The sequence below is a fragment of the Danio rerio genome, chromosome 11 (assembly GCF_049306965.1).
Source record: "Danio rerio strain Tuebingen ecotype United States chromosome 11, GRCz12tu, whole genome shotgun sequence".
Taxonomy (NCBI): Eukaryota; Metazoa; Chordata; class Actinopteri; order Cypriniformes; family Danionidae; genus Danio; species Danio rerio.
Window position 1 is genome coordinate 32,833,308 of NC_133186.1, and position 13,804 is coordinate 32,847,111.

At 37.2% G+C, this 13,804-nt stretch overlaps 1 protein-coding gene across 7 annotated transcripts in view; it reads right to left on the reverse strand.

Moving 5' to 3' along the window:
• slc8a1a (solute carrier family 8 member 1a) overlaps positions 1-13,804 on the reverse strand; it is a 103,440-nt gene that overhangs the window by 63,965 nt on the left and 25,671 nt on the right. For 2 of the 7 annotated variants that reach the window (XM_068224167.1, XM_073915875.1), the window contains exons 1-3: positions 6,748-6,983; positions 5,898-5,989; positions 2,929-4,783 (exon numbers count right to left, since the gene is read on the reverse strand). The exons of 1 other annotated variant lie outside the window; for it this stretch is intronic. In XM_068224167.1, coding sequence (XP_068080268.1) covers positions 2,929-4,745 — 1,817 coding nt within the window. In that variant the 5' untranslated portion in view covers positions 4,746-4,783; positions 5,898-5,989; positions 6,748-6,983. Of the gene's footprint in view, positions 1-2,928; positions 4,784-5,897; positions 5,990-6,747; positions 6,984-13,804 lie in introns of those variants that run through there. 4 more of the 7 variants (XM_021479613.2, XM_073915874.1, XM_009306112.4 and 1 more) reach the window with 3 other exon arrangements.

Here is a 13,804-nt window from a genome sequence, read left to right on the forward strand (position 1 = left end):
TAATCTATAATACGATCTCTTGTTTTCAATATGGGATGCACTGAATCATTTGCCATCTGGCCTACTTAAAACCTCCCAAAACAAATCACCTCTTTCTTGTCAGACTCTCCTTTAGTGAACAAATCCAAATAGCTGATTCGATCTAAATTACAAGTAAAGGGATACTGAATTGACGTAGCACCATATAAAAGCATCCACCACCAACAGTTGTCCTCAAATAAGATCCAGCGTCCAAATCTGTCCATATATGGAACTTCATGTGTAGGCAAAGCCAGATCAGCATGGTGTAGGTTGCTTACTTCAAAGCAATACGTTTACCTCTGTTTACATTTGTGCGTGTCTTCCCATTAATCAGTTTAAAATAAGCACAAGCCAGGGAGCTTTTCCATTTCAAGATCTTGGAGCAAATTCCGAGCTGTTTATCTTTGACCGTGTAAATCTGTTATCATTATATCCTCCCTGTCATGGAAAATATCTGGGGTTCAGGCCACCTTGTCAAGTATGTGATCATACCAATAAATGATCTGAGGCCGGGCGCCAGATGGGGAGATGGGTGAGGAGAGCCTCTTCCCTGCCAGAAGTCCTGACGCTGGAGCACGACGGTTGCAACGGTTATGGAAATGCAATTAGTCACCCAAATGAGCAGTTCTGGAGCTCTGAGACATTCTGTGGCATGTCTCTACACAGATTAAGCAGATCCGACTAGTGGAAAACTTCTACTTAGCTCATTCACTCCAAAGCAGATGCTTTTTCATTCAGTTCAGACTTCAAGGAGCACATTTATCAAAGCCTTTATTGTGTGTCAAAGGTCTGTTATTGGAAGAACTTAATCACCTCAAGCAATAAAAGTATCTCAAAGTAGCTTTAGATCAAGCTAAACAGTTTTTACACCACTTTAAGTGAATTAAGACCACATTTGATGTGAAAATGCATGATATAATGACGTATTAATTATATAATAATATGCAGTAAATTTGAACCCAAAACTGCACTGTCTTTTAACACTTTTCCCCCATATAGGGTTCTGGTAAAAGCAAGAGATCTGGAATCTATTCCTATACAAAACTAATAATTACATTTAGATTCTAAATTAAAGTGTGCAAATAAACTTACAGTAGGCTCATTCTGAAAACGTAGCCCTATATTTTCTTTCCTGTAGATCACAAATTATGTAGCCATTCGTTCTCTTGCTTACCAGCAAGTGGACAGCTTTTCTGCTGTAACCAGTTTGTTCAGTTAGCTCGACAACATACGTCGGCAGACTTGAGATGCACAGCGGAGTTGACCACGATAACAGGGTTTCAGTCTGGTAAAAAACAGTTCCAGAAAGCGGGTAGAACAAAATTACAAGCCAAAAAATAAAATAAACAAGTAAATAACTGGGTGAAAATGTGATCAAATCTGAAAACGTAAAAATTAGGCAAGGGCTTTTTTTGGGCTTTTTTTTCTGGATTGCTTTTCAAAACACTGTGATTGGGTTTAGGGAAGGGGATGGGCGGGTCAATTGTTTTTTTTTTTCAAAATACTACTTAATACATACTACTTAATATATACTACTTAAAATAATACTACTAGTTTAGGGAAGGTGAAGAGCATCAGTCGGTTGGTTAGTCAGTCAGCCAGTCAGTCAACAGTGGCTTTTGGTTGACTAAAGGCTGATTTATAGTTCTGCGTCATGCGCATATTTGCTCTGGGGGCTGCGTTCTCGTAGACGCATAGCCCTTGCCATGGCTGTCACCGACGCCCACTTCTCAAAAAATGAAACTACACGTCACAAAGACGCATACAGCAATCTGTGTGATTGGTCAGCTTGGTAGGGCTGATGAACGCGGGCAAGACCGAGAGCCGCGCAAAACTGTTGAAGCGAGTGTTTACAAGTGTTGAGTCCCATGAAGGAGCTCAAGATGGAAAGTTTAGTTTTGTATTTACCTTATGATTAAAATTGTTGCACATCCGCTGGTTCCCGGCTTAAAATTAGCAAGTTTTAGCCACTTTTACATTAAGGTAGCACTTAGAAAATACAAAACACTAGCGAATAAACACAGAGGAACATAAAAACCTACTGCCAGCTAGCGTTTCGGAAGGGTTATTGCAGAGCAACACAAACATTGTGCAGAAGTATAAATGCACAGCAACGCGCAAGGCATCCACCTAGGGTCACACCGATCACTCGACGTAGAAGTATAAACCAGGCTTTATGCGAGGAGAGCGGGTGCGTGGGGAGAGTGGCACTCGTGAGAGAAATTTGAGATCTGAAAAATCGTACACAGTGGCCTCTGACGGATTTGTGAAAACATATCCGTGAAAAAAAAACAGCTCCTGGGACGTATTTTGCTCTCTCTGGAAATGTATATAAGGGTACGCAATTAGAATGAGCCTGGGTTGCAAATGGCTTTGGGGAGCAAAGCCAGTGGAGAAATGAGATGGTTAAAAAAGGAACAGAAGAGCTGCAAAGGAAAATGAGGCAGGCACAAAGATAAAGGGGGAAACACATTTTTTGAGAAACAAAGAGCAAAGACTGAGGAGATAAAAACAATTGGATGGCTTGGAGACTTTATCATTTTCAGTAACACTACTTGTAGCGCTCAAGAGTAAGGATTTCTTCTGCATGTCTTGTCAGGCCAGTATTTCAAATTTATGGTTAACACATTTATATTGGCCAGCAATATTTAATATTTAATATATTTTAATGACAAATTTGTAATAGCTGCAAATTCTAAAGTTTATAACCAAGTTTATATTCTGAATTTACTCAATTAAAATAATGTAGGACATGGCGCTGATCCAACTGAACAAGTTATAGCACAGAATGGTCTCAAATTGTCACATTGTCATTTGAACGGTGAATAACTCTGCCACCCATTACACAGTTTGTCATTTTGCAACAAAATGCCAAACACTCTTCATAGAAGTAAAAAAATCACTTACGAAATCTCATCATTCTGGAACTCCAAGACTCCATGGGTGTCTTCAAAGTCCTCTCCTCCACCTTTGGCTGTGCCTTCGATGGTTTTATAGGGGATTACCACTACTCCACGGGCTCCAGATGTACGTACCACCTTCACCTCCATCATGCCAATGCTTTCACTGATATGAACAATTGGTTCCTCAAATAAGAAGATGCCAGCATGGTCATCATCAAAGATAGTCACGGTAGCTGTTGAAGGAAGGCCAAGACCAGCTAAAGCGTCCACATGATTGGTACCTGGGTTTCCATTGTTGGCTCCTTCAGATATGACCTTGACATTGCTGAGATGAACCAGGAAGTGTTCATCTTCTTCAAATATATCATCGTCGATAATGTCCACTCTAATCTCCTTTTCGGTCTCACCTGGTTTGAAGATTATGACACCCTCAGTGAACTGGTAATCAGAACCTGCATTGGCAGTGCCATCCTCAGTTCTGTACTCCACTGACACAGTGCTGGTTAAGTCGCCGCCGCGTCGAACCACGTTCAAAGCCACAGTTCCACAGTTCTCCAAACACTGATATGTCCCAGGGTCGAAGAAAATCTTGGAGGAGATATCATTATCGGAGACTTCCGATCGAAGTTCATGGATACCAAGTGCTTTTCTGGCTTGATCTGCAGCATGTTTCTTCAGTATATTTCCTGCACCAGTCATAAGTCTAGTGGCCTGACAGCGATAGAAAGCACGGCTCTTCTGTTGCTGGCTGAGGACGTGGTAGTTGGCAAGCTCAACAAGCTGCTCCATCTCCTTTTCCGGATGCTTCTGTTTCAGTTCCTTCAAAATCTTGGCCATTTCCCTTCTGGCCTCGTCCTCATCCGCGTCTTTATCTTCATTATCAACTGCGCCGTCTAAAAACTCCTCGGCATGAGAGTTAAGCATCCCGCCATCCATTTCGATATCAGCCTTTGACTGGAGTTCTGGTTCACCTTCAGTCTCTATAATTATCCCACGTTTCTTTCCAACTCTGTAACGTTTATACACGTATTTGTAAAACAGAAGTCTACGGTCTGCAACCCAAGCAAATAATACACAAATAGGAAAGAAAAACAGAGTAAGAAGTCCCTCCCAGACCTCCACGATACCTGGGGAAATCACTGCCAAAATCAGGTAAAGCCACGTATATGCAAAGATACTCCAAGTGGCGGTGACAAAGAAGACCCGCAGGTGCTTGACCTTCCGGTGCTCTCCTTCGGGTATCACAGAGACACAGAGACCGATGATGACAAACATGTTAAAAGCTGCACTTCCCACAATGGTGTTTGGGCCCAGCTCTCCTGCGTCAAAGTTGTGCCCACACACTTCAACCACGGACAGCAGAATCTCTGGGGCTGAAGAACCCAAAGCCATGAGAGTCAGATTTGAGACCGTTTCATTCCAAATACGAACTGTAGTAGTTGTGGTTTCTCCGTTGGGCTTCTTAATGGTGATCTCTTTCTCCTGGGATGTGATGACCTCAATGGAAGCCATGAAGCGGTCTGCAATGATGGATACTCCTAGGAACATGTAGAACAAACCGACAAAGTACACAGTGGCTCTGGCCAACTTATCCCCAAAGGACGGGTTCACCGGTGTCCAAATTGGCAAGATCACCCCCTCTTTGCATTCATAACTACCACCACATGTCTCTTGAGAAGAGTTTGCATTGGAAGTATCTACATCTAAGCTCGATTTGGAGCTGCCTGCAATGACTGGCGTGAGCTCATAGGAGAAAACTAAGAGGAAGATGCTGAGATTTAGAGCGAGAGAAAAATAGGATGAAGTCCCAGATTGGCCCATGTTCCCAGTGAGGTATTTTGTTCCTGCTCTCCAGTACCCTGTGAGAAAATAAAAAGTGAGGAGAACCGTTAGGAATGATAGAACATAATGACAGCTGACCAGAATACAAGAGATAAAGCTACATTTGGTTGTGATGCTCAAACTTGAATCAAAGAATGTTCAGAGAGAGCTCTTATTTAGAGTTTATAGTTCTGGGAACTTCTACCATTTTTACCATCTTGTCTGTGTTCACGGTATTCACAACCTGACTATTTGAATAATGCTAAGCAAGAGTTTGATATGAAAGAGGAGTTTTTTTAATGTAGGAATCAAAGTTTCTTTTGCTCCGAGTCCACAATTACTTGATACATGGAAAACCCTGATATGAAATGGAAAACCTGGAGTAGTATTGGCCAGAAGTGATTTTCATTGAGAAGGGTCATCTCACTCCACTCCACTAATAAACACTGTTCCTCTCTGGAACTGCAAGTTTTTTGGTGATAAAAAAAGAAAACAAAAACAACTTAATCTATTTTCTTTGGTGAAGAATAATACCAGTTGGTTTGACAGAAATGCAGAAATACACACGTTTTACTCCTGAATTGAGCAGTGGTTCCCAGCAGCCCATAATGATAATGAATGCTCATGTTTTTGTAAAATATCTTAAGGGACAGTTCACCCAGACCATCCAAGATGTAGATTAATTTTATATTTAGCAGAGCAATAAATATTATTATTAGCTGAAAGCATGGTTCTTTGTGATTCATAAAATCCAAAGCAATGACGAGCAACAATGTAAAACAAAATGACCCGTGACTCCTGAAGATCTAAATGTACAGTTAAGGGTTTCGGGTGTTAATTTTGTCTACCCATGTTTTTAAGTCTGAGGGTTTATAACAGTGTTAATTTTGTCTACCTATGTTTTTAAGTCTGAGGGTTTATAACAGTGTTAATTTTGTCTACCTATGTTTTTAAGTCTGAGGGTTTATAACAGTGTTAATTTTGTCTACCCATGTTTTTAAGTCTGAGGGTTTATAACAGTGTTAATTTTGTCTACCCATGTTTTTAAGTCTGAGGGTTTATAACAGTGTTAATTTTGTCTACCCATGTTTTTAAGTCTGAGGGTATATAACAGCAAATACATTTTCATTGTTTTTGGGGGTCAAACTATACCTTTAATTAAAATCCAGCGAAGGAAAAAATCTGTTAATTAGTGAATGAATGATGGATGAGCTGGTTCAGCCACATGGATGAGTGACAAAAACCTAAACAACAAGATACTTGTGTTTTTAGATAAGCAAATACAGAATGGTTTGCACCAAAATGATTTAGGCAAAATACCCTCTTATAACACAGATGTTTCACTTAAAACAGAAATACATGTACAAACTTTGTTTAAGCAGACTCCAGTGCAGAGTTATAATTACTATGATAACCACACATAATTTTCTAACAAAGGCTTTTACCACAGTACAAAATATGCATGTAAACTAAAACGCAACATATTACCCCTAAAAAAAAGCTTAATTCATCCAAAAATAATGCATAAGCTGGTCAATCATTCTGGTCAGGGTGGTCTATAGTTTTTTAAATGCACTTTCAGCTGGTAATAATGGGAGATCAATTTGCTCACCAACTAATAAAATCCAACACCAGTTTATGAGTTTGGCAAAGACATGTGAATATCTTAAACCAGTACACCATTATTAATTTTAGGCATGTTATTTTTCATAATAAAAAAAAATATTCACTGTCGTAAATTACCAAATAGCAATAATAAATGAAGAAGTAGGCTAGTTCTGGATGGAAAGATGCATTACAGATCTAATGAACTGGGTTTGAACTCTCTACACTCAAACATGATTCATTTGTCTGCAAGATTACAGGAAAAAACGGATTATTGTGAATTTACCCTCCGGTCTCACATATAAAATCCACACTATATATTCTAAATTTACACACACACACACACAGACACACACACACCAAAACAGTCTACTAAATAAAGTCGAAATACATGTACCTTCTAAAGTGAAATGCTGAGGTGATGTGAAAGCCGCCACATGTAGATTCAGCTGTGGAAAAGACACTCAAAGATTCCCGCAAAGCAACCTCATTCAACCGGACCGTTTACCGGCAGCGTTCATTTGCAAAGTACCGCGACCGTTCACTCTCATCCTCCAGTAGTTGAATCACTCCGGTAACGAGAGCTGTGTGAGAGACACGCGCCTCATTCAGAGCTGCACGAGGACAGACAGTGTGCGCTGGAGAGTTGTAGACTACTTTTTCCTTAGTGCTCCAAGCACATTTTCCGATTTCCGTGCGAATTTGCCTGTCTGACCGGAGGAGCTCGGATAGTGCGGTGGCTTCATGCCAGACCCCCATGAGCTGATAACACTGAGACAGAGCGCATACATCTCAATATGCCATTTAAAAGCAACAATTTGTCCTCTTAATGTCGCTTCAGAGACATATTAGACTACTTTTCTGATCATATATTTTAAATGTTGGAATTTATTAACAAAATTCTCAGAAAAATTTGACTATTTGAGAGTATAATTAACCCTATATTATTGTATAAAAGCCTTTATATGCCAAATAGGCTATATTATTGTATATAGTTTAGCATTTTCTGATCGTTGGCTATACAGTAAAATATGATCAATAGTCATACAGCGTATGTTTATTTTGTTCATTGTTCAAGTTTAGTACATTGTAACTTATTAAGCTAAGTTAAACCAGCAAACAATTTTGTGTTTAATAGACAACTAAATGCAGACAGTTTAACTAAAACAAGGCTAAATGTAAACGTAAATAAATGTAAAGTTGGGCTGTCAAAGTCTAATAGACATCTAAGAATAGCCCAAAAGACTAGTCGTCAAAAAGACAGATTAGACAGACTTTATGTGTAGGCATTCATTTCTGCTTATCTGATTATCTTTTCTAAGAAGTCTATTAGATTTTCACTGACAACCCACATTTAGCCTTGTTTTAGCCAAGACCAAGATGACTATGTTTAGACGTCTATTAGACATCTATTAGACTTCTTAAAAGATAATGTTATAACTGCGAATTATGTTATAACTTATTTTATAAGTTATGCAAGCTGTTTTAAGTCAGTTTAACAATATAAGTTCAATGGACTCATAAGGTTAATTTGATTCAGCCTCAAAAAAGAAGGCAACCAATATATTTCTACAGTGAAGGCAAATAGTAGCCGAAAAAAGTGTAGGCTATCCACATCTCTATTCATACTGTTTCCAATATCCCTGTGAAGTTGTTTTCATTTTTTTATTATCTTTAAAAACTTTATAAAGCTGGCAAATATAATAGGCTATTCCATATTAGACTGAATTGTGCAATCCGTCCACATTTGGCTGTAACTTCCATTTCCCGCTCCCTGATTGAAACCCTGGCTCAAGCCAAAATTGATAAAAAAACACAAACATTCCTCTAACTTTCAGGTAAAACATGAATCTACACACTGAGAGAAACGTCATTATTGCTTTAAAGCAATTGCTCTTTTCTGCTCTCATAAATAATAAAAATAGCTCATCGAAAAAGGCTTTAAGACCAAGCGAAGTCCTGGCGTGACTTTAGTTAATCAGTTTTGGCCAATGCAAACAATTATTTTTCAAGAGTGCAACAACCAGCTGTACAAGAAAACATCTGACATAAGGGAAGTCATCTTTCGCTACTGTATTGTTTTTAAATAGAGAAAACATTTGACAAGTAAATTTTATTCTAAATCTTGGACATTATTCTTGAAAGAAAACATAACTAATAAAAAAGTGTGAAGTTTATTAAAACATATTTGAATACTATTTTGGGTATTGTTGTTATCCATAAAAAGAGGTTAGAAAAATAGTGAAGCTCTATACTAATATTATTATTATTAATTTGTTTTATTTCAAATGGCCAAATTCTGACTGAGGAAAGTTGAATGTTCTGGCCAATTTGTTGTTTGCCTAATAAATTACATTAAGCCATAGTTTTTATTTAGAACTTATTTTCTAGTGATAGTATGGTGTAATGAATGTGTTTTAAAAATTAATAAAATAATAATTCCTTACATTTATATAGCGCTTTTCTGGGCACTCAAAGCGCTTGACACAATGGGGGGGGGGATTTCCTCATCCACGACCAGTGTGCAGCATCCATCTGGATGACGCGATGGCAGCCATTTTCCCATCCAGGTACTGACCGGGCGCAGCCCTGCTTAGCTTCAGTGGGTGACCATGTGAGAGTTGCAGAGAGCTAGCTGCCGGCGATAATAAATGTCATATTTCTTTATTCTAAATGTTTACGTAATATTTTGGTACATCAAAAAGTGTGCTTATGATGACCATCCAACAAGCTAATTCAGCTAAAAAATAAGGAACCACCCCTTTCGCCAGGCTGGCTAAGGGCCTCTATTAGATTCTGCCGCCATAAACCATATACATGTTACAGCCACAGCCATATCACCCTGCAGGCCAAGAACGGGTACGCACTTTAGCTAAGCAGAGCTGTGCCTGGTCAGTTCCTGCATGGAAAACCTGGGAAACTAGGTTGTTGTTGCTGCTGGAAGTGGTGTTAGTGAGGCCAGCAGGAAGCCCTCAACCTGTGGTCCTAATACCCCAGTAAAGTAAAGGGCTCACCATACTGTCTGTGGGCAGCGTCTTTCAGATGAAACGTTAAAACGAGGTCCTGACTCTCTGTGGTAATAAAAAAAAATTTCATGGCACTTCTTGTAAAGAGTAGGGGTGTAACCCCGGTGTCCTGGCCAAATTCCCTCTATCGGCCCTTAACCATCATGGCCTCTTAATCTTTCCCATCTACCGAATTGCCTCTTTCACTGTCTCTCCACTCCACCAATAGCTGGTGTGTGGTGAGCGCACTGTCGCTGTCGTCCTGTGGCTGCCTTCGCCTCATCCAAGTGGATGCTGCACACTGGTGGTGGTGTGGAGAGACCCCCTCGTCATTGTGAAGGTCTTTGGGTGTATGGCCATCCATGATAAATGCACCATATAAATACACATTATATTACATTACAAACAAGAAATGTTACAGCCTACACTACAGTGCTGTTTGTAGTGCCTCATGCAAATGTGTGTAATAATGTGCATTTTATTTTTTTCTCTATTTTTAAATTTTTAACTCTTTAAACTGAAAAAGGAAAGAAAAATTAGATATAAAAAAGCATAATGATAATAATATTTATGCATAACAGTATTTTTTTTAATATATGTAACTATACATAATTTTAAACTGAAAAAAAAAGATTAACTGGATTTAAAATCTGGCATAATTACAGAAAATAAGCAACAGGCTAGTGGTCATACTATATATTATTCTCTTTATAAGTAAAAATATTGGATTTAAATCAATTTAAAATATCCAATAATTGAATTTAATAATATTTTCAAGGTAAGTGGTTGCAAACTATTTAAACAGGCGGCAACATATTAAATTTAGTAAATGTAGTAACTTAATTTGTTTGTGTAAATTCAGCCCAGATAAATTGTTTGCAACCACTACCTTAAAAAATAGTCTAATTAATGGTGTTTTTTAGTGTACTTATAAAGACAATAATATATATTATGACCATGACATTATTTGCTTATCTTTAGTAAGCTTTTCCATCCTGCAGTATTTAGGATGTGTGCTGTTAAATGAATTAGTTCAGAGCTGTGCCGTGCAGCTCGCTGTCTGTGTTCATCACCGAACTGCAACTGTGGAAAAGACACTTTTGTGCCCTATCTTGAGTCAGTGTTATGGCATGCCAGGTCACATTTGCCAGTGACGTGATCTCTGTCGTGATGTGTCTCCCTACGTTAGACCAATATGACCTGAAGGGCCTCCATTAATTTGAATCATGTTTCTTATTGTGCTGATGGCTCTCTAGACGGAAACAGACGCAAAGCAATGGGAATGCAAATATATGCATGTGTGCACTATATAAATGCAGTCTTGCATAGTCATACAGGAAGCCAGAAGCAGACACAAGCCAAAGTAAATGCAAATATATGCATGTTTATGCTATATAGAAGCTATCTTGGAGATCTTAAGTTATACAGGATGGAGACCGTTTGTGGTTAATAAGTGTTGTGACTTAAGATTAAATATTGGATAAATTCACATCCAAGACATCAAGATAAAATGCATGTGACTCAATATTATCTAAGTTTCTATTATTATTATTATTATTTTATTTTTAACATTAATAAAAAGGTCACACGTTATTTTGATGTTTTGTTTGTAGAATTTAAGTCGCATTGCATATACATGTCAACTAATTCTCATTAGATTATAAGTTTACTGTTAGGTTGGGGTTAGGGTAAATTGACGTACTTGCAACGTTAAATGTCTGTTAAAAGGGAAAGTATTAACAGATATTAAGCAGACCGTCTATAATACTCAAATGGACCATCAACGTAAAGTTTTATCAATAACAATATGAATATTATTGGTGTGTATACATGTGCCTTTTGATCGCCATGGCTAAATTTATTATTTTATTATTTATTTATTAGGTGAAAATTCATAAATACAGCAGAAACAATTATTGTTAAATATTGAAAATATATATCTATAATAAACAATATTATATTTATAATAAATAAATAGATCTATAATAAATAAAAAACACATTTTAAATATTTCATTTTTAGCAGCCTTTTACAAATTACATGATGATTTGCTTTTGCTATTTACTTATTAGTAGTGCTCATTTATTAATAATGATCTTTCTATTATTAATGTCAACCTTGTTTTGCTTTTATTGAGAAAAGTCAATTTCTTTATACATAAATGTCTATTTCAATGTTAAAAATTGAACGTTGTGTCATGTTTTTTCTTCAAAACTATGAAGCTGGACAACATGTGCTGAACACATTACTAAGTGACATTTCTTGAGCACCAAATCATTATATTATAATGATATTTAAAAGATCACCTGACACTAAAACATTCGGTAACACTTTATTTTGATGGTCCATTTGAATATTAGTAGACTGTCTGCTTAATATCTGTTGATACTGCTCCTTCAACAGACATTTGAGTAAGAAACAAGCAAGTACATGTCAACCTACACTAAACCTAACTCCAACCTAACAGTCTACTTATTATCTAATGAAAATTAGTTGGCATGTAGATTCAATGTAACTTAAATTCAACCAACGGACTATCAAAATTAAGGTCAAACATAATAAACTGTTATTTCAATTTGCAAAAATAGTTTCAAAACATCACTGCTTTTAATGCATTTTTTAACAAATCACAGCAGTTTAATTAAGCATGACTAACTCTAAATCATTAGACAGCTAAATTATTCATTCATTTTATCCATCAAAATACATATTTGATCATCAAAACTGCATATTTAAAAGTTCAGCACACATCCAAACAAATTTAATATTCCAAAACTAATTACTCCACATTTTCATAGTCTTTCAGCCTCAGCATATCTCGAAATTCTTCATCTTCTCATGCAGAAGCAAACATTTGTTCATTTTCTTTCAGTTAAGTCCCTTATTTATCAGGGGTCGCCACAGCGGAATGAACCACCAACTATGCCAGCATATGTTTTACACAGTGGATGCTCTTCCAATCGCAACCCAGTATAGGGAAACACCCATACACTCACATTCACACACTCATAGACAATGGCCAATTTTGTTTACCCAATTCACCTATAGTACACGTCTTTGAACTGTGGGGGAAACCAGAGCACCCGGAGGCAATCCACGGCAACACCAACATGGGGAGAACATACATACTCCACACAGAAATACCAAATGACCCAGGCGGGAATCGAACCAGCGACCTTCTTGCTGTGAGGCGTCAGTTCTAACCACTGAGCCACCGTGCCGCCCCAGTAGCAACTTGCTGTACTTTACATCTAGAGGCTTAGGCTTTTGTGGCCAGCTTTACATCACCGAAGTCTTATTCGCTCTGTAAGATGACCTGTTTTCCACATACATGCCTGCCGCTCATGTCTGACCAGGCTAACATGACCTCTGCACCATAAAACTAATAAATAAACATGTAAGGAACAGCATGTTGTCACTTGCTCATGGGGATTCGGTGGATGGACTGTAGTCACAGACTTGTTGACATGAGGTCATAACCGGCATGTGTGAGCGGTGGCAAATTACTAGACTGAAGGTCTGGGTTTTGGTAGAAATATTTTGAATCACACATCATGTGGCTTTTCTGTTTTGTGCATCCGTTCGCTCTGTTTGTTTTGTATGTAGATTTGTAGGTATCATATATTTAGTGTTAAACGTAGCTGACGCATTTAAATGCAAAAACAGATCGGACGCATGAATGTTTTTAACACAAATAGTAAATTGAAAACAGCCATAAATGATCGTGAAACTATATTTAAAACATGAAAATGTATTAATAAAAACATTCTACAGTATTTTATGTATTTCTGGGTCATTCATTCAGTGGAACAATTCATATTCCGAAAATATATTGTCCTTTAAAAACAATGCAATACAGTATGATCATTTATTATATTGGATATTTTAATAAGGTCAGTACATGTATTATATGTTACCCAGTTGACACCAAAATGTCTTTGACCCTTATATAGTCTATATAGAAGAAATGATTTACATCCATATAACCTTTTTACAGGTTCAATAAGATGTTTATTTCTTGATTTAAAAAAAAAATGGACACCATAGTATTCAGATGTGCTCCAGAATAAGGTATGTTCAAATCAAGACTGAAAACACGTCTGTTTGGCTGTGCCTTTACTGATTGAGCACTGTGCTAAGTCTGACAAATTGCACTATTATGTCTATCTTTTCTATTTCATTCATTTAAAACCTGTTTAAGCACATTTTAATCTGTTTTTAATCATTTTTAATTATTTTAATCAGTTTTATTTCCTTGTTTCTTTTATTCTTTTTTATGTAAAGCCCTTTAAATTACCATTTTATATGACATTTCCTATGTAAATAAACTTGCCTTGCCTAGTGTTCTATCTATTATTATCATTTTGAGAAATCAATGTGACATAATTACATTATGCTATTTAGACACCCTTGATAAACTTAAAACATTGTTCATTTCCCATGGAATTT